The 27,772-nt window shown below is 37.0% G+C and overlaps 1 protein-coding gene across 4 annotated transcripts in view; it reads right to left on the minus strand.

Moving 5' to 3' along the window:
* naaladl2 (N-acetylated alpha-linked acidic dipeptidase like 2) overlaps positions 1–27,772 on the minus strand; it is a 385,596-nt gene that overhangs the window by 129,622 nt on the left and 228,202 nt on the right. For all 4 annotated transcript variants that reach the window (XM_028028168.1, XM_028028167.1, XM_028028166.1 and 1 more), the window contains one exon: positions 7,907–8,041. In XM_028028168.1, the coding sequence (XP_027883969.1) occupies positions 7,907–8,041 (135 nt within the window). The remainder of the gene's footprint in view (positions 1–7,906; positions 8,042–27,772) is intronic.

The raw sequence follows: 27,772 nt of genomic DNA on the forward strand, positions 1-27,772 counted from the left end.
AAACATGCCTCACTAGCATTTTTTTGTGACATTTTAACAGTTTGCTTAAAATTTGCATGACAACTGGACAGAAATATAACTAGTGATTTTCATAGCATCTTCTTTGTTAGCTTCAAACACTGAAGCTAACACTAAATCTAATTTGACCACTTTTGTTTAACAAAACGTAATCTAATTGTTACTTTTTCGAAACCAACAATCAGATTAGTTACTTATCCATGACTATTTTTATAATTTTCCTTTAAAAATAAAAAAACAAACAATATATTTGCTCTCTTGTTGCGTCGCAGTGAGCGCGTTACACAAAGTCACGTTTTCAGCATGAGGACAACTCACATGGAAAAACATACCAAGGAGTCAGTAACACAACCGTAAGCAACAGTGTAAGGAGGAGAGAGATGTGTGTTTTGGAGCTGGATATACTGTTATTATTGTGAGTTTGTGTCAGCTAAAGATGACAGTGTTAAAGGCTCGCTGTAGACTGTACTGGCTACAAAGTCTCATCTAGCTTATCTCAACATGGCCATCTTTCTGTTCCATGAAAGAAAAGTAGCTTTATTGGTTCAGTCTTTGAAATAATCAAAAACTGTTTACTTTACTATAGGGTGGAGATTTTCTGCAGATAAAAGATGCCTGGCCAAGTCTGGAACAGCAGAAGTTGTAGTTATTTTTCCTGCTATGAAAGGTTTAGATAAAACTGTTTATTACAACAAATATCTTCTTTACAGTAAGTTTTTAATCTCAGTGCTAAACGTTTTGAGTTGCTTTGATTTTTTTTCTGCCTCCAATCCGACAGCCTCCAGAATGTTTTAGAAGCTCTTTCTCAAACTAAATATATTTCACCTCATGCATCTGAAAGCTAATAATTAAAACAGACATTGTGTCTAAAGTGTTGATCCAAATACCATGGATGAAACCTTTGTTTAGTTTATTCCAAATATCAATTTTATTTTTGAGGAGCACCTTTTGTGTTTTCTCAGATAGCAACACTTTTTTCAGAGTAAAATGGAATTTGATTTATAAATGCAAAAGTTTTGATTTATTTCTTAGAGGTTAGCTACTGAGAGTTTCAAAGAAATTCAAATATTCTTCTTTGTTATCACTAATAGGCTGTTTCTGGATACGTTAGCAATCCAATATTCATTTATTTTTCTTATTTTAGCTGTAAAAATAAAAGCAGACTGAAGTTGACTTGCAGTGCAGAATAAATAATATTTTTCTTAATGAAAAGTTTGCTCCTGCAGTAGTTGCACACTTGAGAGTGAGCACTTCTTGTGGACATACTTTGACAGAAGTAATGTATGTCTGTTATGAATATAGAAAAAGGTTTGGATTTTTGACTTCAGCTCAAAAGTCTCATATTTCAAAATGTACTTTCACTGCTTTAACCATCTTTTCGCTATCAGTCTATGCCTCTGTTTTCTGGTCCATTTTATCTATGTGCTGTGAGAAGTAGATGAACTTGACCCGTCCAATTGTACGCAGTCAAAGTGATGAAAAGAAGAAGCAGAATTTTTTTTAAGTGCTCCTTATTATTTCTGCTTCGAGGATAAAAAAAACTAAAGTAGCAAATGACCTTTTATAGATTCACAGTTAAAAAAGAATGACCACTTAAATTGTAGGATTTATTATATCAGGACATAATAAAAAGGATCTGTGGCCTCATGCCTACGAGGTACGTTCAGACAGAAACATGGCCTTCGTCCAGCTCCTTCCACGAATTCAGTTGGCTCAGAAATAATTTAAATGTCTAGTCTTTTCATCCAAAGCACAACATATATTCGAGGCAGAAATTTATACAAACCACCTTTTGGTAAGGTGGTCTGCACAGATACACAGGCAGAGTACATCACAGTTTTCAGGGGGAAAACAACAGTATCAGTTATTTGGAGGAATTTCAGACATTCACATACTGATGGGGTCAAGCTGCTACACTGTAGCAACAGCCACAGAGGCAAGGCTGCCATGCACCACCCGGCCCTCTGACCACCAGCAGGTAGGCAGGTGAAGCATCTTGCTCAAGGACACAACCACTGAAACAGACAGAGCTGGGATTGAACCGGCAACCCACCAATCACTGGACAAACTACCACCGTCAACACCATCGTTCTTCAAAAATAAGACTTAGAGACTTTTTCCCCACATTGTTATAATAGGGTATTTATGTGGCGATTTTGGGGAATGGGATTAATTTAATACAACTTGGAATAAGACTAACAAAATGTAGACAAAATGAAGCACTGTGAAAACTTTCTGGATGCTCTTTGCACTAATTTACATCGATTTCTTAAGATGTGTGGATTCACTGGGTTGTTGCCGACATCTGGAGTGAACTTTCATTCAATGGGCCAAATGGAAGACATAGATATGCTTCAGAGTTTTTTCTACTTGCTGTGTATGTTATATTGGCTCTACTGTTTTAGTTTAAGTAATGGAAAGATAAACCGAACTGGAACTTTTTATATAGAACTATATGTTTTATCTATTTTTTTTCTACTACCTCCAGTCTGTGCCGTCTAAACTGTAATCACTGAGAAGCATTCCAGTGACATCCTCTGCAGGGCATGTTTAATGCACATTTAAGAAACAGTAGTCATTGAAAGTGGGGAACTTCCACATCACAATCAATAAGGGTGTAATTAAAGGCCTGGGAGTACTTTTTATAAAGCCATTTTAAGTTGTTCTGCTTCACTCGATTCTCCCTCTGCAGCAGTGCAGAAATTTGGGACACCTTTGGCATGGAAGAGGAAGATGGAGAGGAAAAAAATAAGAACCGAATGAAACAAAGACCTGCAGAAATCCACCGAGAACAGGTTTAGTAGACGTAACAGTATGATCTCCTGTACTGCAATTACTGATTTGAAACATATTCCAATTAGGTCCCCATAACCTATAGTGTGATTATGTCAGTCAGCTGCTGTGGCAGGTAGAACAGGAATTCTGCTGTGGCTACTTCTTTTGTACCCCCTGAACTCTTTGTGTCACTCAGGTTCAGCCTGCATGCTTCTGAAAAACGTAAGAAAGAAAACCAGGACTTGAAGCTGCAAGCAGAGGTGAACATCTCTTGCACCTCTGCACTAATCACAAACACATTTTTAACCCATTAAAAAATATATATATTTCACTTAAAAAGCATAATCTTCTTCAGGAGCCGCTGGTCTTCACTGACATTATTCAGCATCCTGGACACAAACTGATGGGCACAACCAACACCTCACAGCCTGAGCAGTCAACTACACCATTGTGAAATAAATATTGGACTATTTTAACTAGTTCCAGGGCCAGACTAAGAATTAGTCTTATTACAAAAATAAAGTCAGGATATTTTCTGGTAACGTTATGACTTTGATTTTTTATGGTATGGACTATTTTGTACAATCATGACTTTATTCTCATATTATTACAACTTTATTTCAGTAATATAACTATCCTTGCGTAATTTTGACTTTATTCTGGTAATATTAGGACTTTGTTCTCATATTATAATGACTCTCTAGTTGTATAACTTTATTCTCTTAAAACTTAGGTTAAGTTTTAAAAATCACTGAGCCTGGCTCGAATACTCTGTCTTACTAATCTGTCTTTTTTTTTCCTTTACATAAATACTGTAAAGTAATGAGTGTACATATATTGATCAACTTCATTTATTTATCCATAACACCTACACTCCCTGAGAGTGTCAAACCAAAGTCAAGTTCCTTATTTGTTGCACAAACATGGCCAAGAAAGCCGATTCTAATAATTATACAATGCTGAAGAAATTGTTAAAACCAACAAGAACAAACTATTCAAAGCTACTGCAACAGTTCAAAATATTACAGTTTCCAAACAGAAACACTCTCCTAATCATACATTTCACTGTGTCATAATGGTATATCTAATCTCACTATTCAATCTCCAGAGTTTGAAGGGACGTGGACAGACTCAATACAAACAAACACAAACAGGCAAAGGTGGAAACAAAGTGCCTATACAAAGTATTTACCCCACTGGATGTTTTTTCTCTTTTCATTGCTTTTATAAATCAAGCATGATCAACAGCATTATGCATATTTTGACCCTAAAAATAACAAACACAACAAAAACACCCCTTTAATATTTAACGTAAAAGTAATAACTGTTTCTGAAAAATAATGAGAATTAAAAATATATAACAAAAAATAATAATTGTATAATAAATCACACCCCTTAAATGGACTGACCTAATTCAACAGAGGTCCAACTAACTGGTGCTAGTAGTTTTACAATGACTGGAGTGGAGATTATTGAATAAATACATAAAAACTTGAATAAATCCCCAAGAACCAAAGTGGGAGTCTGAAATGAAAGGTCAGATATTATATGACACAACATATTTTCAGTAAAAAAAAAAACAACTACTGCTATAGTGCATTAGGTATTATGTATTTGAATACAGTGTGGCATTTAAAATATTGCCAGAAAACAATTCAAGAAAAGGCCACAGCTCTTAGTTCCTTCTCAACAGAATCTGGAATGTCGTAACTTTCCCTTTCAGATTGACAGTTCAGGATCAGCTGTACTATAGTGGAGGAATGTTAAATATTTTTCATTATTTTTCAATACAGAAGAAAATATATATATATGTGGCTTTGACGTTTCAGCAATCAGCTCCAACTGGCTCCGTTAAGCAGCTGCCCAAGCAAGATGAGAGTTAAATTATTCATGCTCACAAAGCAGGAGCAGGAAATCATTTCACACCAGCCATTTCCACAGATCATCAGGTAATTTTATAATATAGGTTTAAAATCAAGGTGGAGGTTAATGTGGGGACAGGAGGACTGACAATGTTCAAACACAAGCTCCACCTGACTGCAGTCACACAGTTCTACTATGACCAGATTTAGTTTGCCTTGATGCTACAGTCCAACATTCACCGTCATGTTCTGCAGCTTTGCTCTCACAACTAGGCTCTTTATGAAAACATGACTGTATCAAATAAATCCCCCTTTTCCTATTATGAAAACAGAACATTAAATGACCAAAGAAACAAACAAAAATATTACTATGTATACATAGTAATGTTAGTTTATTAAAAGTGGATAAACTAATGCATAAATAGTTTAGTGATGATGAATGACTGGCAAGTAAAATAACAGGTTTTGGTGTCTGAATGTTTTCCATCAGGACACTGTCCAATGCAAAAGGCAATTTAGCTCTTCCATGGCCGGCTTCAGTGGATGACTCCAAACTGCCATGTTCATGTCTCCAGCCCTGCTGCCCCTCTCTCCTGTTGGAGCAGGAAGCAGGAAGCAGTAAATAGGAAGCCTCCTCTGGGGTCAGGAGAGTTTCTGCAGGTGACTCTTTCTTGCAGAGCAGACATCTTTGCAGACAAGTTTCTGCTGTGTTCAGACAGGAGGCGATTTGTCAGTTTATATGATATCTCTATTTGGACACAGAGATGCCCAGGACGCGTAGAAAAGCTTTTTTGCGCCACCTTCAATGTTTTACTGTTCTGGTCAGGCCACCCCTATGAATATTTCTTCTGGACATGTCTAGCCGGATGTTTAAAGTTATTGTCCTGCTGGAAAGTGAACCTCCATTCTGTTTAAAGTTTTCTGCAGCCTCTAACAGGTTTTCCTCCAGGATTGCTCCATGTTTAGCTCCATCAACTCGGTCTGCCTTTCCTGACCCTTGCAAATGAAAGCATCCTGACAGCATGATGCTGCCACCACCATGTTAGCAGGGTTGGTGTGGTCAGGATGAAGTGAGATGTCAGGTTTTCATCACACATTATTTTAAGGGAATAAGGTAAATTTGAATCTGATTACATTTCAAGTACATTGATGTTTGTGGCTCCGATGACACAAACAGTGAAAAATGCAGTAAGCGACTTTTGTGAGGCATGGTGCATATGAACACAAAACACAGCAACTACAGAGGAACAAGAATCCTGAGGCTCGCTGGTCTCCAAAGAGCAATTAAACAAGGGCCAGGCAATGCAGCCACCTTTAATTGAACTAGAATTAAAAAAGAAAAAAAAGTGTAAAAAGAGACTTGTCTAGAAAGCAAAGAAAATTGAAAAGAGGCAAGCAGATGGAAACAAATGATAGTGGGATCCTTGGTGAGGTTATGGGTGCAGCTAATCGATTGGAGACAAAATACGTCTCTCTCACTCTTTGGCTTCGTCTTCCACTCAGTCTCTGTCCCTCGTAGTTCATCTACCAGTTTCACTCATTTGACGTTGTAGAAGGAGCCGACCCAGCAGGTTCATTCAGTGTGGGTTAGGGTCGGTCCACATTGTGAACACATTTGCGATACTTCCAACTGTTCAGTCCATAACCAGCAGAAACATCGTTAGAATAGGCATAACATCCAACATCAGGACACTGGACACCAGCTGCCCTTTCAGACCAGAGATACTGACTTGCTTCCAACAGAAAACCACACAGAGTGCAGCAAAAACATGAAACAACCTCTGCACTATAAGATCAATACTTTTGTCAATATTGAATGTGTCACTTATTTGCTGAGTGACTCTTTAAGACAGCACTGAAGCACAACAACGACAAATAACTGCGCACGTGTGTGTGTAGCTAATATCTGAGCACCAGAGGAGAAGGACAGCATCCTGTTTTCCAGCCACTGGCCAGCTGCTTGGATTTATTGGGGAATAAATGAAAATGGATGGAGTGTACACACAAGAAATGAGGGAACATGCTGTCAACAGGAGATGATGGTGGACAAACGCCTGAGTGGAAGACGGAGGGACGGATCAGAGGAGCAGTGGAGGTGACTGTGTTATTGATACTGATAAGTTTTGTTTTTTTTAAACTCCTGTGGAAATCTGCCAACATAAAGAAGAGGGGACTTCTTTCAAAACATAAAAAAAAATCTTAGCCTACAATATTACAACTGAAATGATAATTTTATATATTTTTGCCAAGTCGTAGCAGTTTTATTTTATTATTTCAAGCTGGGATATCAGTTGAGATGCACAAAAGTCTTTATGTTGCATATGAGCCTTGTAGAGAATGGAAGGTTGATCCTAATTTTGAGTATATAGAAAAAACTGGATTCATGTTTGAAACAAGGAGAACAGCCAACAGTTACAGAGAAGATGCTAGCATCTACTGACATGTAATCTATGAGCACCTTGTGACCAGGGTGCCTAAGAACATCATGCCCAATGGACTCAACCCAAAGTCCTGTCTATGGCCCAAATTAGAGCAACTTCCCTAATTCATTATCCTGCAGCTGCACTCAGAGCTGACCAAAGCAATTTCCATCTTACAGCCGTGCTCTAAATAAATATGTGTACTCACCAAGCAAGCTGTCGAGTACAACACCTGATCTGAGACTTCATTTGCAGTAATAGTTGGAGCACTCTCATTAAAACTGTTATTTGAAATGTTGAAGTTTGAAGAATGAATATACACCAAATATATAGATTGAACAACTTATATATTTGAAATGTTGAAGTTTACACCGGGCACAGTTCTTAGATCTGATTTTTTGAGCAGCTCTTAGTTTGAAAGATTTGGACTAACATTTAAAACAAGCTAATAATCTAAAAAGGTCATAGTTTGAACCGTTTTAATGTTTGGAATCATCACAATTTTTCTCCGAAGGTCACATTATATAAATATAAAAGAGTTGGATATTATGTAATGTACTAAATCATCTAAACCAGATGGGGTCAAATTCAACTTTGCATTTCCTTTAATTTATTCAGACTAAAGGTAACATAATCCATGAATATAAACTAATATCACTATTGATCTGTTGAAGTCACACAACTTATAGAATAATTTGATTTGTGTTTTACAAACAGATAGCAAAGCTGAGCAGCTCTCTGACGAGGCCCAATGAAAGACAGACAAAGTTAAAAGTTGCTACAGTTAATGCGATTCCATCAGCAGCTCTGCAAATGATTTGTTGTGCTTACCTGTGTTGGGAGGCATGGATAAAAGAGTGCAGGCATCTGCTCCCTGTTCCACTGATGGCGGTGACAATAAAGTCTTGGCAAGGAAGGCGGAGATGGGCTGAACCAGCAGGGATGTGAGACTCCCTCCAGACCCAGCTAGCAGAAAAACAAAACAAAAGACAAGCAAGAAAAAGAAAAAAGGCAATTAAAAACTCTCTTTTGGATCTTTCTGCAAACCAACAAAATTACAATTTATGTAGTGTAGTTTATAAATTGTATTAAATTAAAAATCTTACACTGCATTGTGATATAGGAAATGTTTGAAAATCACTGACATGATGGCATTTGATGCTGTTCAATAAAACAAAATATACTCAGTCCTCCTTGATTTTAACAGTTTTTTTAAGTACAGTTGATGCCTTAAGTCTTTTTTATATAAATTAAATAAATACTGAACAAGAAGAATAAAGGGCCTGAAAGGAAACAGCCTCTGTTCACAATTGTCACTACAATGGATAAGATTACAACACTGAGAAAACCATAATATCTCTGTTACAATATTTTGATATATAGAAAAAGCTACAATAATTGGATCTATAATAGTAATTTATTGTTGAAAATTTTCAAAGGTTTTGTGGGGCACTGAAAACCTTTGCACTGCACTGCACTTCAATCAGATGGATTGAATATATATATATATATATATATATATATATATATATATATAGCCATACAACTCATAAAATCAAAATATTGAATAGATATATTTTCTAAGGGTCTAAAATTATTAGTAGCAACATCCTTTGTTTTTATCTTATTTTCCATTCCTGCTTGTTTTATGGTTAAAGAGAACCATCATCTTAACAGTCATGTTTTTGGAGGAATCTGGAGTACCCAGAGAGAACCTACACATGTATGGACAGAAAAACTCCCCAGGCTGGGATTGGACCTCAGGCGACTTATTCTACTGGACTGCTTCAAATAGGGACAAGCTCAGATGGATTGAAGAGACACTTAGCTCTTCTTTTTAATTAAGCTCCTCTTCAGTGTTCATTTTACATGTATCCTCATCTCTAACTGATCCTGTTTAAGCAGAAATATTATTACCAAGGCGATTAAATTCATGGAAATGTGTTGATAAGAGCAGAGTATGAGCTGTAATGTGTTCTGTTCTGTCACGTTGTGACGGAACAGAACTGAGAGTTTGAAGCCTACAGAGTTATTTTTAAACAGAGTTTTCTTTAGCTTCAGTAGAATTACAATATTAGGGACATTATGTCCCTCTGCAGCATGTAGTAGAAGAAGAGCAGATCAAGTAGCAGAACAACTATGTACATATAGGAACTAAGTTGTTGCAGCCTTTCGTTCCAAAAAAGCAAAAAAGAAAACTCCAATAAAGGCTGTGGGTGGTAACAGGTGGTTTGGGATTTGTACGCACTTTGACTTGATTCATTTATTGTAAAAGTAGAAATAAAGGTCTTGTAACTTAGTTGAAATGAAAAATAATCTCAATTTAATGTTTGAAGGTGTAAACAAAACAAGTGTAAATAAGTGTTCAAGTGTTCAAAAAAATCATTCTACTAAAACCTCCCATCCACACCAGACATCCACCAAACAATCCTCCCAGCACCAAGCACCCGGTGTGTTCTTAATTACTCAAATAGGTGGGAGGGTCTAACAATTAACAACGTAAATTAAACAATTCCAAATATAAAAATTAATTACACATTTTGATTCTAAATTAACTTAAATATATTCAAACTACCCAAAGAACAAAACAAAATTGGTAGAAATTATAAACTACAAAACTTTTACATAAATGGCCATGGCATAAGTAATGGCACAATTTTAACAGTTGTTAAAAGTTGAGTGGAAGACAGATGGGTGAAGATTTAGAGAAATAGTTTAGATTGGTGCAAATTTTTATAGTGTCTTGCAAAAATGTTCATACTCCTTTAGATTTTTCAACTTTTTTACATTACAACAACAAATTGCTAATAGTAATTAAAAATTTTAGGATTTTAAATTATTCCAAAGAGCAGCCCAGATGCCAGTAGAGGGGAATGAATATTTTTGTGGGTGCCAATTTATAAGAACAGCTGTGACTCATTGGTTTAGACAAATATATGCTACATCAGTGATGCATCTATCAGTATCTGGTCCTTGTTTGAGCGTATACCACCCGGCTTCATTCTTCAAAAGAAACTCTCGTCCTTAATTAAAACAAATGCACAAAGTTTTTGAAATCATAACAGGACAAAGACAAAATTGCGATACATGCTCAAAAATGATATGTAACATTTCTCCAACAATTCATCAGCTCAACAAATGACCATGGTCACAGTTTTTTCCAAGTAAACTGAGTAAATGAGTTACTACTCACCTTTATAACTGCAACACAGTTCACCAAAAACTAGTCAAACACTTTTCTATCACATGTGATGAAGTCAGCTGTTCTAACCTCTCCACAAACAAGTTCAATAAGAATTTTCAATTAGACATTATTTTCAAAAGCACATGAAGAGAACTGATGTGTTCACAGGAAGAAAATGGAAACTCAATGCAGAAAGACCTTCCAACCCTCACACTAATTTAACATTTTTATAAAATCTAGCTTGCATTCAATATCATTATAAACAATACATATGTTGCTTACATGCGACCTTTACTGGCTCCAATCTGTAGAGAAGTTTATATCTGAAAGAAAATTGTGTAGGCAAATTCACAGAAATGTGTTAAATAGTGTTTTGTTGTATTTTCTTGCCAACTGCCAGATAATCTACAGCCAGTAATAATTCAGTAAAACAGGTTCAGTGTTGCCAAATATCTAATTTCGTCAGCTAGTTTTATTATGTGTACTCAAGTATGTTATTATGCATCACATTTTATCCCAGCTACCCTTGCAGTTGATATATATTTGCTCTAAGTTTGTTAAGAATCAATGTTCTAACCTTAGCAGAGAGGAGAAGTTCACCATCCAATGGAAAATCCCTCGGGGACTGTTTGAACCAAATTTATGGTGGATGACTTTCTGCCACACTTCTAGAAAGTGTCACAGCAGCACTCCAGCCCACAAGATGATTAATAATCCATGAACCACATGGGGGACATGACAAGAGGGTGTACAGGGAGGGGAGAAAGCAAAGGGGTGAGAGACTGAGAAAGGAAAGGCAGCCAGAAGTAAAAATGACAGTGCAAGTCTGGAGACATTTGGAGAAGATTGGAGAGAAAGAAGTCCTGGAGGAGAAGAGATGAGGGTATGGAGGGGAGAGGAGTAGATAAGACAAGGGGTGAATAGCAGATGAAGTGGCAAGAGAGGAAAAACTTTAGAGAAGATGAGCAGAGGGGAAACGAAAGAAATGAGAAGACTTAGAGAGGAGAAGAAGAGGGCGTGCTGAGGCACGTAGAAAGACTCAGGAAGAATGCAAATGAGAACTGGACCAGGTTCAATAAGTAACCGTTTGAAAATTGACCATTACTTGCTTTAGATCAAAAGCCTAAAATATGAATGGAAAACCACAAATGCAACAATTCAATCATAGAAAAATCTATTGTTAATTTCTTTATGTCAAATAAATAAACAATTTAGATACTTATTATTTAAATATTTACTAATTATTTCATATCTAGTCGGAGTCATGCAGATTGGATCTGATTGTTTCCATAGCAACGGAGTTTGCTTAGGGGAAGTTTGCTTTGAAAAAGAGGCAGTAGGCTGTGAAACCACAAATACTGATTTGGCAATGACGTCACAAGATTTTGGGAACAATTGTTCCCTTGTTCCCAAAAACAAAACTGACCCGGCTGGAAACAACAGAGGAGAGTTCCTGTACATTTTCAGATTGAAAAATAGTTGGGTGAATGCCAAACACTTTTTTCAGTCTTGTCTTTGAGAACAGGGAGCAACACACCACTGGTTGGGGTTTCACAAATGTTCCTATCTGGTAATTGAACTTCTCCATCGGGGGAAAAGTAGACATCAAAAACAACGGAAGGCCTACAATTCAGAGGTGATCTTTTGGACAAGTCGACGGCTGTGACATCTCTGTTGACTCTCTCTGCCTCTTGAGATAAATTTCCTATCTGGGGAACTTGGTAATTCAAACACACTGGTGTATGTGCCTTTTAGTGGAGACTTCTGTGGCAAAGCCAGAGATGAAATTGATGAAGTGAAAACTTGCTCTGTCAGTTCAGCAAAGGCTTTTGCTGTGAGGTCAGCCACAAATAAATCTTCCCCGGCCAGGTCAGTTTTCTCTTTGGGAATGATTGAAAACTCTACAATATTTCATAAGCAATATTTCTGCACTTTAATTACCCGTCTTTAATTACTGCTGAAAATGTAGTAAATGTCGCAATTTTGGCCCCAAATCAAACTGAACTACAATACTCATCGAAATAAAGGCTTTCAAACATCCATCTGTGTGTAATTGTAACAGGGTTTTATTTTAACAGTATTATAGATGTGGAGTTTGTCAAAAATTGTTTATTTATTCATTGAAATTTGTTTTGTTTAGTCAAGAAGTTGTTTCTCCAAACAACTCCAGCGGTTGCCACGGCAACGTGTGTGCTTAAACGACAAAGAAAGAGAGTAAAAAGCTACGAGTGGTTTTGTGTTGTTCACCTGTTCAAGTTATTTTACCTTTGTTTACGTTTGTTACAGCCGCTGTGATTTCTGGATGTTCAATAAACGTCAAAATTGGACAAAGGTATTTTCCGGACAATAGAGCTCATCTCATTATAAGTCGCACCCACAAAATTTTTTAAAACAACTGGAAACGTACATATCTAAGCCGCACCGGGCTATAAGCTGCTGGTATCGCCACCGCTCTCAGTTTTCCACAATAAATCTGCTATTAAGGATGCAGCCCTGCGTCTCCGCTAAACCATAGATTAGTTCATGACGAGCTTACATGCAGCAGCTATCGATCTGTACTGCCAGATCGACAGCCTTCAACTTAAAAGCAGCATCATATGAACCTGTTCGTGTGGTTTCCATGATGACGGGGTATGAGTTTCAAAATATTTCTCCATCGTGCCTGCTGCTAGCATGTGCTTGTTCTAAATGAAAATCAGCACTTCTTTCTTTGATTTCCAATTTTGACTTCCAATGATTCAGTTCCTGCTTTTAACAAAAAAACACTGACATAAAATATTGTCTGTCACTGCAGCAGACATCCCACCCCATTTGAGTAGGGAAGGCTCAAATGGGCGGGGTTTGGCATCCCTTACTTTAACTTCTGAAAGTTGGCAAGCTGAGTATAAATATGATGGTGAGATCAAAAAAAATATTTTAAACCTAACTCTCCCATGAATATGAATGATTTGGGGCATAATGGTTGCACTACAATAGGTCAAGCCACTTAAGGTAGAAGATGGGCATACAATCTGAGAAAGGTTTAAATGCTATCAAAAACTGGATCCGGATTCACCCCACAGAATGTAGCTGTAACATGATTAGATACAATATCACATTCTGGGAACACTCTAAATCATTCATGTTAGTTTATTGCATTCTCACATCTAAACCAGGGCGGGAGTGATGGATGGATGGATGGATGGATGGATGGATGGATGGATGGATGGATGGATGGATGGATGGTTGCACAGACAGCTGGACGGATGGATGAAACTTAAAAAAAAGATGCAGATTTATTTAAAACCCAGGTTTTTGAGGAAACATGCTACATTTTATTGAAATGCTTTACATCAGGGTGCAGGGTTCTCTGCACCCTGATGTAAAGCCTGCAGCATTTTTTTAACACATACTCAAGACTATTTCTAATTTGGATGAAGTATAAAATATAGGAGAGCCTTTAGTTTGGTCATCTCTAACAGCCTTGGTGATCCATTGGGTTCCAATGAATGTATAGCTGATAAAAATCCAGTCTGACAAAACTAATTGTCTTAAGCTCATGTAACAACATGAAAGAGCTTGTTCCAATCCTTATTTCTTTTCTCACCATATTTGAAGCATTTTTCTATAATGCTTCTCATTTTTCTCCTGGAATTAACCGCTCTACAGCCCTTCTCCTCTTTTCTCCATCCTCTGAATGTTCAGAAAAGCGAGAACTCAACAAATCAATAGTTGGGCAGCATCTACGCTCTGTAAATCAGCCTTTCCATTACTGGACACTGATATTGACTGATACCTGGATTGACAGACTGGCTCTAAAGTACAATTTTTCTTTGTGTGTAGGTGGGTGTGTGTGTATGTGCAGGGCACTGACATCTTGACATATTCACAGAGGCAAGACATCTGCTGTTACTATGATGTAGAGGGGAAACAGAAATCAGCCAACTACTTAGATGAAAAACTGTCAAGAAGCCTTTGAGGAACTGAAAGTAACCGCAAGCTTTCCCCAACTGATGTCTTTGTTTAATTGGCAATGTTCCGACTTATGTTTTGTTTTTGCCAATAACTGACATCATTCTAATAATTTATGTCCAAATATAACAAAAAGGAGGATGCTACTATGTGGACATGGGGTGACAACTGTAAAAGCTTTCATTATACAGTCAAGCTATTGGAGCTTTATTATGTAATGTAGAAAACTGGAATAGATATTGCTGTTTTCTCTTTATATTTAAAATAAAATGTATTTTTGTTTCACTACTTTAAACATAATAACATAATGTTGGAAGATTTTTAATAATAGATGCCGTTCTTTTCAGGAAGTCAAATATGTGGTAAAACTTTAAAAACATAAACATCTTTTTAAAGGTTTGATCACATGTAGTCTGTACAAGACTTGAAATTTCTTAAGCACAATAACGTCAATCCCATGACTATTTTATTTTATATATTTACTATTTTTTTAAAACACAGAATTCAAATAGATTTTTATTTTTTGTAAACAAAATAAATAATAAAAAAAGGATTTTCTTGAAAAGTGAAAATGGGTTAAGAAGCATATAATGAGCTTTTGTTGTCATTGGATTGACATTAAATGTGACAAATATGAACTAAGCAGCATTTACAGGAACATATGTCCAGCCACCTGGCCAAAAGACACAGCTGATACAGCAGCTGTGGCTAAGAAGACAGAGTGTTCATGGACCAATTGGAAGGCCAGTAGTTCAATCCCTGGCTTCTCCACATCATTTATCAAAGTGACCTTGTGGAAGACACAAAACTCCACTTTACCCCTGCACTATGCTTGGTGCATAAAGGACGGAATAATAATAAAAAGCTTTGACTTGGAGATATGTCAATAGTTATTAGATGAGGCTTTTAGTCTGTCATTTGTTTGGGGTATGAGGAAATTTGTCAGTTAAAAAAGGACCGAAGCACAACTTAAGTAATTCTTACACTTTTTCATCATCTGGATAAATGTAGGGATCAACTCCAGGATCTCGTCATGGCCTTCAGCTACTACTCCAAAGCTTTTGACAAGTAAAATGAAGTCTTCTGTGGCATGTCGCCGTACAGATTGGTAATCAAACAACACTGCAAGCATTCTGCAATTTTAATTACCACAACTACAGCAGTCATGGAGTGAGCTTGGGCTTTTCTGTAACACCAACCTGAAGAAGTCATTTTATGTGATCACTTAGAAATCAGCACTGTTGAGCCGGAGGATGTCTGGCTGTTGGAAGCCTTCCCTGTGGCTCTGACATTAACTCCAACAATAGCTGCATTTCCATTGACCGTATAACTACACAATTTGACATTTTGAAAATAAATTTGCTAAATGTAAATACACCAATTTTGAAAAACATGTTTTTTGATTCAAAGGTTTTTGGTTTATTTTGCAAAACTGGGAGGGAAACAGTTTTTTGGCACTAAATGAGTCACATGATCAACAACCAGATGTTTTAGATATACATCTTTATGAATCTGTTGATCTTCATTTATTCTGGTGAGACCCATTTTCACCAGAATAAATGAATTTATTCTTATGTTATAATTGCTCAGTTTTAATTCAGCTTACATGACATTCCTACAATGGTACGATGCATAGCAAAAGGCCTGCTTACAATAAGACATCAGAGCCATTAAATAATGACACTGATGTCTAAAAAATCTAAAAGAAAATCCTAATGTCATACACAGTTGACAAAATTGTGCATAATTCTAGAGAAAACTATAATACGACAGAGGATAAAGAAACAAAAAATTGACATGAAACTAATGCAATCCTTGAAAGCATCTCAATGATCAAAGCAAAGGAAAGAAACGCATTACAGCTAATAAGCTCAGCAGGAGCCACATCACTACATCACACACACACACACACACACGCACACACACAGAGAGACAAAAAAGACCCAATCTGGAAAAAAATCCTTTCTTTCCTGCAACCTACTCCTTACAGTCTGATGAAGTCAATGCAAAAATTCATGTTTGTTTTTTTTTAGTAGATTAATATACTGTGGTTTGTTCAGTGGTGACCTGAACCTCCTCCTGAAAGGTTTCAGAGAGGATTGTTTTCAGTTATTTCCACATTGTTTACATTATGGTAGCTCAATGTTCTCCTGTCTTCACCTTCAGTCAATTAAAAATCTTTCCAAAACAGTTTTTTGTCTCTTGGTCACCAATATTGTTGCAATAATGTTCAACCAAACTATTTATTTCTTTATAAACGTACTCATGTACAAAGTGGTTCTATGTATGTTTCTGTCGAAGTACATCCTATTATGTTCTTGGAGCATATTTGGAGATATTATTGTCCGTTCGCACATTCATACAGACTTTAAACGAAGTCTAAGTTAATCTAAAAGTCAAGAAGCAATATGTATACAGAGGTTTGTCATCAGATAAGTGGCCTGGAGGGAATTCACTTTTTGTCATTTGGCTACTTTGGTTTGGATAGCTTTTCTCTCAATGACATTGTCATTTGAAGACTGTACAGTGTATTTACTCAGGTTATTATTGTTGAGATTGACATTTGATGATCTGAAACATTTAAGTGTGACAAAAACAAAATTTGCAATGCAGTACCATGAAAAACCCTTCTCACCATCATCAAGGATAGGCATGAGCAAATAAATGGCCGCACTCCAAATTATATATAAATTGTTAAAACTAATATGCATGATGCAAATATTTTGAGCTAAAATTCTAATAACATTATATATGTCTGTAAATGGCAAGCCTGGATATTCAAAATGGTACGCAACAATATTGGCAATTCTAGGTATTCTGTACCTGCACTTAATATTCTCTTGCTCACAGAAAGAAACCCAAAAATATAAAAAAAATTAAGGATGCAGAGCCAACAGTTGCTGTTTGTGGGTTTTCATCACAGTTGTTATAAAAGACTAGCTGTGGTTTGATGTCCCCAAACCAATCAAATGGTGGATCCAAAGAATAAGTAATCCCTCTCTAATGATGATGGTGTTTTAATGAAAGTTTAATGACACCCTTAATACCCCGGTGTACTAACTGTCACCGTGTGCTAAAAACCGAGAAAGATGAGGGGAGAACAAAGACTGAGAGAGGGGCCGAGGCTGTGGTTAAGAGACAAGACCACTAACTGTTCTGCTAGGGATCCTGAAGGGTAACTACTACCTGGTGTCTTCATTTCACAAGTAAATGCAACTCCTGGTTTACATTCAGACAGTTCACTTCTCATCCAGAGTTTATCTCTTTGCAGACCAGACAGCAGGCCAAAGGTACATCTAAATCAGTGAATACTGAGGGAATACCGCAGCTTCTGTTGTATGAATAACAGAAGTACAACTGAAACCAGAAGTTTAAATGCTCCAAATAAAAAGACACACCGTTTTCCTGTCTGAGGTTAAATCAATAAAATCTTCTCTTGTTTAGCTGACTTAAGATTTACCAAAAGTGTTTATATTTGAGAAATGTCACAATGCTGAAAGAGAGAAAGGCCTGGTATTTGTGTTTAATTTTCTTATTATTCTTGTGTAGCATTTTAATGTTATAAAAAACTGAATATGAGGTTTTCATCATGGCTATGATCAACCAAATTATAAGAAAATATTGCAATATTTCACTCTGTAATGAATCTATATGTACACTTTCCGAAGTTAGTGCCAAAAATATTCAACTTTTTCATGATATTCAAATACTTTTGAGCTGCACTTATAGCTTGATAGAAAAGCAGATAAATATCTTCATGAAAATATGATGTCCTCATGTCTGCACATGCCTGCAGTTGCTTTGTCTGCTGTACAGTTGCTTTTGGCTGGCTCTGTTGAGGTTTTGTGACATTGCCCCTCATCCATAACACAACAGCAGAGGAAGCGTCTACACCTCACCACTCCTCTGCTGTACGTGACTGTATGAAGCAATAATCTGATGCTGGAAAAACTTTGTCCCTTAGAGGGAAACGTGATGCCAGTGGCAGTTTGTCTGGTTTATTAGTGAAAGACCTGCACTAGACAAGCAGTTGTGATTCAGTAATTAATTTTTATAATAACTGAGGATAACAGTTACTTGATGGTACTATAAATTGGCCTGGAAAATACATAATACTGCCCCTTTAGCGCTGCCACCATCATCTTTGAGGTTGGTGTTCAGAGGTAATTTGAGTTCCACACCTTTTTCATGCAAGACAAGAAAATCAGCTTTAGTCTCATGTAAATGTTTGAATGTTTGCTGTGACCAACAGGATGGCTCTGGAGTACATCCTTAATACCGGCCCTGTCAGCAGATTCTTCCACCTAAAAGCTAGGCAGAAGGAAAGCAACAAAAATCTGATGAAGTTGATGCACTGTAAACCATTCCATTACAGAGCCCAAGATAGAAAATACTCTAATACCACCTCACAATTATGCTTGTGCTCCCACAGGTATAAAGTACCTGTGGGAACTGTGGCAAATACTAGCTTCGCATATTCCTTTTGTGCTTTAGCCCTGACATATCGGTCCACTTTGTCGGTTTGCTTTATGACACCACATGACGTGATAATGGGCAGCAAGGGAGAACTCTGTTGCTTAAACAGAGAAAAAAGTGTTGCTGGTGGCACTGAGTCTGGTTTAATGCTAACAAAAAAACATCAGACCACCATCTGCAATCAGTTATCAATCTAATTAGTAATGGCTAAAACTGAAAAATTAACAAAAGCTGCTGTTTAAATTAGATTTTCCAAGAGGGAACAACACATTTCATTTGTCAGACTAAGAGCACATTGCCCGTCTAAGTACATACTGAGAATAAAATGAAAATAGAACCATTATTCCCATTTATATGACGAAAGATAAAAGGTATGTGGCCAGTCAGAAGTCATCAGATATACTCAGGATGTATTATTCAGGCTACAGAGATGTTAATAAGGAGGTTAAGGCTCCAGAATTACTTTTTCTTACCAGGAAATGAAGCAGAAGCACAACGACACAAGGGTCAACCGCAGCTGAATACACAGCCACGCAGTAAATTTGTACACACACAGGTCATACCACTTGGCGTTTCTTCCGCTTGACAAAATGAGTGGCTTTGCCAGATGTCAGCAGCTTGCTCTGCAGTGTGCACACATGAGAACATAATGAGATTAGAACTGAATCAGCCTGAAGCCACTTTCACTCTGATATGGGAACACAGCCACTTGTAGAATTATTCATTCCTGTTAAGTTATGTTATATTTTGTCATTTGACAACCACAGATTTCAATTTCTAATTATATTGAGATTTCATGGAATACAACAACAGTACATGAAACTACAGTAAATATACAGTGTGATATGAATTGATGTGTCATAATCTGTTGTTGCCTTATTGAAACCTGTTGAGCTGTGGATCTCTGTAGTTGTTCCAGAGTTGTCATTTGCCTCTTGGTGGTTGGGCCATAAAACACCAACAAAACAAAACATGGTGGTTATAAAACTAAGTGAAAAAATGTGGGTGTACATCCAAGGAAATTTAACTTGATGAATCGGAACTTGTTGAGGTTATTGGGGTCCAAAATGGTGAAAATAATAAATAGTTAAAATGTTAGCTAACACACATGTACTTGTGTCTCTCTGTTGCAAGTACACATTTGTATGGTAAGAGGTTCTTCAGCAGTGGTCTTATTCTTCATTCAGAGGAGAAAACTTGATTGAAAGGCAGCTACAACAAAGAATGAACGCTTCATATGCTTCAAAGAGAAGACAGAATGCAGGTGAATAACTGGAGAGGAGAGAAAATGCCTTTGACCTCTGACACTGCTGTCGTTAATCTTCTTCCTCCTTATTTTACATTTAAATAGAAATCGATTTGCTTTCTGGAATGGAGGAAGCTTGAATGATCATGGTCACAAGTCCTTATGAGGTACATCATGTCTGCATATGGCCAGATTCAGGTTACAGTTTAACACACAAGGAGCTGCAGGAAACAAAGGATGGCACCGATCTATTACTCACAGAATGCAGCTTAATGGAAGATGGGAAAATGGAAATGGAGAACATTTGATTTCATTTACCCCTATTTAATCTAAACTATGTTTCTGACCAGATTAGGGAATGAAAAGGTTTGCCATAAGTTGATTCTAGAAATCTAGAAAACTTCATTCTAGTTGTACAAATATTTCTTCTCTAGTTACAGAATTTACATCAGTTATTATCACCATCAAGCATTCCATCTGACGCAAAAAGTTATGCGATACAAAAGCAGTGGCGACTGGCCAGTAGACATAAAATCTAACATCTGCATGTTTTTCACCAATCTGTCTGGTAACGACACAGAGGCTATGCCAATTTTTTATGATCTTATTCTAATTACCAGTACCTGCAAATAGTTTTTTTTGTCTGTATAATTACGTAATTTCCACAAATTTAATTAGATTAAACAGCTGCTACTCAAGTATATCTTGAGGCAGAACTACTTTTAGAGCAATCGGCCGATCATAACGCCCATTTCACATGGCAGAATGTAGGAACGATTATAGGAATGCAAAACTGTTGACTTTAATAAGGCAGTTTCAAATGATCTTTTTTACCTATTAAACAGAATATTACAGATGATTTGTGTTACTAAGTATTAATTGTAAGTTTGAGCACAAAATGAAAAACTTAAAATAAAATTTCTATTTTAAAGTTACAGTTTGTTTCTCATTGTCTGCCCAACTTGCCCATTTTAACAAGTTAATCGCTTATGAGAGAAACTATTAAGATATTAGAGATTTATTTTCCTTTTTATGTTATTTTTCCATATGTTCTTCTTTTCAATGCATTCCCACACAACACGTTTTTTATATTACTTTACAGTAAGAAAAAAAACCTCAGCATAGACAACATAATTAAATGTCAGGTTAAGTAAATCTCCTTTTTCTGTGCCTACATTTGATATTTTACCTGCTGAGGCAAAGTCCCTGCAGGCAGAGCATCTATTTTTGCTTCTCTCCTGGGCATAGCAAAGCAGTGAGGCACAGATGTTGAAATTCCCCACTGGACTTGAAAATGCATTGAGATAACATTCAAAAGCCATCATCTGGATGACAACAATGTTGCTTATGTGTGTACAATTAGCCAAACATGCTCCCAATAAGCTACTTTTTCAATCTATCAACATGAAAATGAACAGAGCTGAAGCCAGGGTTTGTAAATAGCATTGCCACCATTCCTTCAAATGGGTGGAAGAGTGAGACAGAATGCAGAGATCCATTCTCAAAGTGGAGTTAAGCTACAGTATGCTGATAGCTTTGATACATGACTCAATTTGACTAACAGTGAGTGAACAAGAACAGGGAATGAGTTGGGAAATGTTTATTTTGGTATTGCTGGAAATGGAGTAAAGGTCTATATTACCAATGGTTTCTTGTCTTTAGGTCTGTGGTGCACATTTCTCTTCACATTGCACCTTTTTGCCATGCACTGTAATAGAGTGTGTGACAATACAAACACCTCATTCTGTCATTGTCACTGTGCTAACAGGCTCATTGGACTGCCTTGTTACCCAACTCAAACAGCCCGACTCAAAGAAACCACAGCGCATTTCCATAATGTTATTGACTGAGTGCCGAGACTCGACACTGCCTGGAATGTGCACACTTATCGTGCTATTTGCATGTCTATTACCTCGGAAAACTGCGGTTCTTGACAGAAGTCAAGGAGAGCCAATTTGAAGCTCCGTTGCACAGCAGCCTCCTCCAAACCACCTACACGTAAATCTTAACACACAAGAATTCAGGCAAGACGTGAAAAGCAAAGGGTTTCTGGGTTAAGGAAGTAGAATAAAGTAGTGTAATGAAGGCCAACTGTGTCTTTTTAGTGGGTTAAATACACTCTTGAAATGCATGATGGATCAGCTGTGAAATAGGCTGGAAAGCAAAGTTCAGTAAAGCTGGCATGACTGGAATTTCAAACAGGAAGTACCTGACTATCTTTCCGACTGGATGTCAGGTGCCAGCAAACGTGTTCGGTTTGTGGGATTGCATATGACACAGGTGGCAGGTTTAGCAGCTGTGATAGCATTAGAGCATTATGTGAGCAGTACAAGGCGCCTCATTGACTGTAAGGCAATAAAAAGCCTGACTAAGGCTTTTTATCGTGCCTTAATCAAGCTTGATTATAAATAAGGTTAAAAATAAGGGCCGTATTTATAACCTCCGTGTTTTCATTTGGCCTCTCACTCTTTGATTTGACCAATTGAGTACACTGACCTAACTAGAGATGAAAAACAATTAACTTTAACTATAAATCGTTATAGAGTCAAATTGACTCTATGAGCTTTTTTAACTTTCTGTAAGCCTCTGGAGTTGAGACGCCCGATGGTCAAACATTATGACTTTTCCTAAAATGACTCACACCACTTAGCATCATTTTATAGCACAATGAATTACCAATGTTACCTTCAGTTATAAAAATGCTGTATATATCAAATCCATCCATCCATCCATCCATCCATCTTCTTCCGCTTATCCGAGGTCGGGTCGCGGGGGTAGCAGCTTCAGAAGGGAGGCCCAGACTTCCCTCTCCCCGGCCACTTCTTCCAGCTCTTCCGGGGGAATCCCGAGGCGTTCCCAGGCCAGCCGAGAGACATAGTCTCTCCAGCGTGTCCTGGGTCTTCCCCGGGGCCTCCTCCCGGTGGGACGTGCCCGGAACACCTCACCAGGGAGGCGTCCAGGAGGCATCCTGACCAGATGCCCAAGCCACCTCAACTGGCTCCTCTCGATGTGAAGGAGCAGCGGCTCTACTCTGAGTCCCTCCCGGATGACTGAGCTTCTCACCCTATCTCTAAGGGAGAGCCCAGCCACCCTACGGAGAAAACCCATTTCGGCCGCTTGTATCCGCGATCTCGTTCTTTCGGTCATGACCCAAAGCTCATGACCATAGATGAGGGTGGGAACGTAGATCGACCGGTAAATCGAGAGCTTTGCTTTTTGGCTCAGCTCTCTCTTCACCACGACGGACCGGTACAGCGCCCGCTTGAGGAGTTTAAATATCTCGGGTATATATCAAATATGGCATAAAAAACTGACATAATTTAATGCCTTGAAATTGGATATCTCTCTCTTAAAGAATCTTCTAAGTCCCACCTTCAGGAAGTCATCACAACATGGCTCCAGATGCATCTCAGAGCCATGCTTTTATTTTGGTAACATTCTGTGTAACGTATTTATAATAACAGAACAGAGAGAAGGTTAACTGCAAAGAAGGGAAATGTTAATAGCAAGAAAAATGCATAAAAGGCGACTTAAATTTAAGCTTCAGTCAATAAGGGAACAAGTAATGGAACTGAAGTTTAAGTTTTTTATTTTGTGACAGCTTAATTAATGATTCATGAAAAAAAATGGTATCAATGTAACGAGCTATGCTTCACTAACGGTAAACCAATTGTAATTTTTTTTTCTCTTGTTTAGCTCTTATGGCAAACAAGGATGGCTTTAATAAATCATTTCATCATCAGTTCCAGCCTTCTCAAAGTTGACTGAATGCTACAGTTTATCTGTATCTAGATAAATAACTTCAGCACAAAGCCAGCTAACATTTTTTTTAAAATAACTGAATATACAAGAGGATGTACTATTTTTTTTTTCATATGACTTCTCAGAAATTCAAAAGGAAGCGATGAGTGGCATTCCCTGACTTCCACTTTTATTACTTGGCAGTTCCTTAAAGCACAGAGAGAATAACAGTCCTTCTTCACTCCAGATGAAACTGGATCTGCTCCAGTAAAGGATTTTAATTTGAAGCAGTTTTACCAAATGAGGCCAAACAAAGCTCTTCATACCTTTTTAATCTTTAGTTTTCCTAGAAACATCTGCCATAACTTGTTTGGAGCATTTCTCAGGATGTTTTTTTATCTACTGACCAGTAAAAACATCAAATCAAAGAATTATTTTTGAAGTCTAATGTTAAATAATCCGACATCAAATATTAATGAGCTGAGTTTATGTGCTTTGATAGATGCCTGACTTCCTATGAAACATCATTTTATACAGCAATGGCTGTCATTTTATAAAAAGATATTTTTAAATAATCTACAAAATTCTTATTTCATCGTGTGTCCAGTATTTCACAAAAGCTGCATCTTTAAATATTAACTTAGAGCATAACAGAAATAGGAGTTATTGCTTCACAGAGCAATAGTTATTGCTTCACATCCACATAAAAAATTCCAAAAATGTCAAAACATATGAAAATAAATCAGAATCAAATAAACAAGCTCTGATTTGGGTCTTTAATGTCAAAACAAAACAAAGCCATAATGGCCATTAACAATGATTTTATTGTTTGGTATTGTGTTTTAAGACCGAAGGAAATGTATGTGGAGCCATACATTTAAAAAATGCATTTGGAGAAAGGACACTAGACTATTTAGTTGTGACCCAGCTGTCAGTTATTTGTAACAAATCAAGCCAAGTCCATCTCCTACACTGAGAAACAATTTACTTTATTTTTAATAACAGAGATTAGACAGAAGGATCTGGAAAAGGTATTCCTGAACTGATGAAGGTGAATATTGGGACGAGGATCAGGAGATTTAGCTGCACTGTAACTCAGAACAGACGAGAACTATAGGATGAACGCAGCGCAGGACTGAAACAAGGAATAACTGCAGAGTAGACTAAATATGGAACAGAAAATGTGTCATAGAAAACTAAAGTGGTAAAGATCACACCATTTGTATGTCTTCTCTAATATCTGCCTATCAGTTTTACAAAAATCAATATCTTTTAATCTAATATTGCAAATATGGTAATAGAGCAGTCAGTATGAAATCTTTTCACGGGAACCCTGGCCAGTTTTTAAAATCCCAGGCATCTTTATAAATGTATTTGAAAGAACATGTAAAACTTTAAAAAATTATATTAAAAGTGAATATTTCCAGCAGTTTCCTGTCTGCCTGTCATTTGACTCGTTCTGTTAGCTGTGTGCGGATCTGCTCAGACCGCTGTTGGAGAAACACTTGTCATGAAATGTAGTTCATTTAAATTTACAAAGCAGGAAAAGCGTCTGTTCTGTAAGATGTCTCATGACGTGATTAGTTGGAAAAGTATTGAAATACGTTACAAGCAGAATTATAAATGAGTCATATCAAAATAAATATGTTGATGTCAGGCTACCACTTCAACAAACAACTTTGGATGAAAGCATTGTCAGCGGTTTATGGAAGACTGCAGCTGTGCACAGTCATATTTAGCTTTAGAAAGAAATGATGAAGCCAGGTGCATTTTAAAGGAAATGTTTTAAAACATTCTAGCAGAAGTTAATCGATGAGTTAACTTAAAGTGATGTTCTCTGAAGTTGTTTATCCTTAAAGTTATATCACAGGCAGCTTGTTGAACAGCTAACAGATCATCACAGTGGTGGAAGCTAACAACACCGTCTGTTTTAGTTAAAGTTAGAAAATTAAAACTACGGTCATAAAATGAATCCATGCAGGTGACACATTAACTATGAGATGAATATTTTATCCGTGGATGTTATTACAAAACACAATGTGTGGAGAAAGACTAATCCTATGTATCCAATAGATGGAGGTAAATACTGAACAGTCCTAAAGAGAAACCAGATAAATTCCGCAAAACACTTGAGGCTGAGATTCACCAGGTTTGCGTCACTGTTTAAAAAATCACTGATGTTTTTTCCCAGAGGTTAAATGAAATAAATGGCACTTACTCAAATCCTGGATGTAAAAAGCAACTGTTTTCATGGAATAGAAGGCCAATACATGAACTGTAGAAGATAAAGTCTTGACTTTGTTTCTGCTCATTTACACAGGAACAGTCTGGGAGTGTTGTTCAAAGTCCTCATTAAAGCTGCAGATGCTTATTTTTGGACTTCATTTTCATTTGAACAATAAGGCAATCTGCCTGGGAAAAACCTGTTTGGTGCAACACTCAGGAGAGAATGCAACACTGGGGACAGACATGCTCTGTTCTTTCTTTGTGACAACCAGAGAAAATAATTGTTTTTGGCACCTTTTCACATCACATGCCTCATATCTTTTGCCAGGCTTTTGCCCCTGGTAGTGAGGCAATCTCCTCTGTTGTGTTAATGTAGCTGCCATGTGCTGGGTTTGTCTTTCAGAGATTTTTTGTCAAAATTCCCCCGACATGTTTAACTAATGAGTGGTGCTGGTCAGTTTGTAATTGCTGCCTGTATTTGATATTATCCCTACTGTTACTGTGTTTGACTGTGATCGCATAATTGTTCACCTCCCGAATGCACTGATTCTTTTTATTAAAACTCCCTTGATGCAGCAGGTGAATATGCTAACTGTTTCAGGTTGTTACCTTTTGGGTGGTCAGAAGATGAGCGCTTTCATATGGCCCATTTGATTAGTTTAATGCCTCTGTTAGAGTTAAATGAAGACACTGAATGGAAAGTGGTCTTTAGCTCATCAGTTTAAATACAGGGTGGTGATGGAACATCAAACCAAAGCCTTTATGAGGTTAATAGAGGAGAAGAATAATTATTTAGTGTACAATAGCTCTGGTTTGACTATGAATATCTATAAATGACTGCTGAGAGCAAATGGTAACAAAACTAGTCATTCAAACCACAATTAAATATCAGAGCATCACCTGATAACCAGGAAATAATATTCAAATAATTCCCAGTCTCAGTTACATGATGAGGCCTAGGTATTAAAATAAGACTAGAAGGAATAATAAGTCCAGCAAAACTCTACATATGTATGAGATAAAGACAAACTGAAATATCCTGATATATGCACACAACAATACCAAAATATTTAACAAAAAACAGGAATTATTTCATAGAATGATATATGGTGATATATAAAAGTTAAGTATGAATACTGAAAATTCAAGGTTTTAATTTCAAAGTTTTAGAAGAATTAATTAGGCCAAATTAACTAACCTGAATAAGATAAGTCTAGGAAAGTTCAAACAATTCAGAACGCAAAGTGAAGATAAGACAATTTTGACAAAGTAATGTTTTATCAAAGATTTTGCTGAATCAATAACCTCTTGGATGATTGATTCTTAATTTATTGATCACTCACAGCAGTGATAGATCTATTTAGTCATTTTTGGGATACTAAGATTAACATAACTTAAAACCAACAAAGAATTATTTTTATGTTTTGAAAAATATATTCTAAATTCAACACGTACATTAATAGCAGATTGTTTCAAACTGCTCCAGCTGATTTCAAAAGCTGGGTGCACTAATAGAGAAAAGCTTTATTTTGGAATGCTGAAGCGTGGGGCTACCTTTAGCATCAATAGCATTGAGCCTTTGTCTTTGAGCTAGCATTATGCTAGAGCTTTGTAGTTTAGTGAGGGGAAAGAAGCTCTGATAAAATAAAGTATGATGAATAAAATGACCATCAATCAATCTCATAAAATACTCTATCCACAACAGCATACCATGATATTTAACATGTTTATCCTTATCCAACTTATCCCTGCACAGGCACAAGGGTGAGTTCTTAAGAACCGCGGTTAACTTCTTCTCTCAAGTCCAGGGCTCAAGCATGAGGCAGTGGTGACAGTGTTGGTGGAGAGAACTGCTCAGCTAGTGGAGCAGCAT

This window comes from Xiphophorus couchianus, chromosome 9 (assembly GCF_001444195.1).
Source record: "Xiphophorus couchianus chromosome 9, X_couchianus-1.0, whole genome shotgun sequence".
Lineage (NCBI taxonomy): Eukaryota > Metazoa > Chordata > Actinopteri > Cyprinodontiformes > Poeciliidae > Xiphophorus > Xiphophorus couchianus.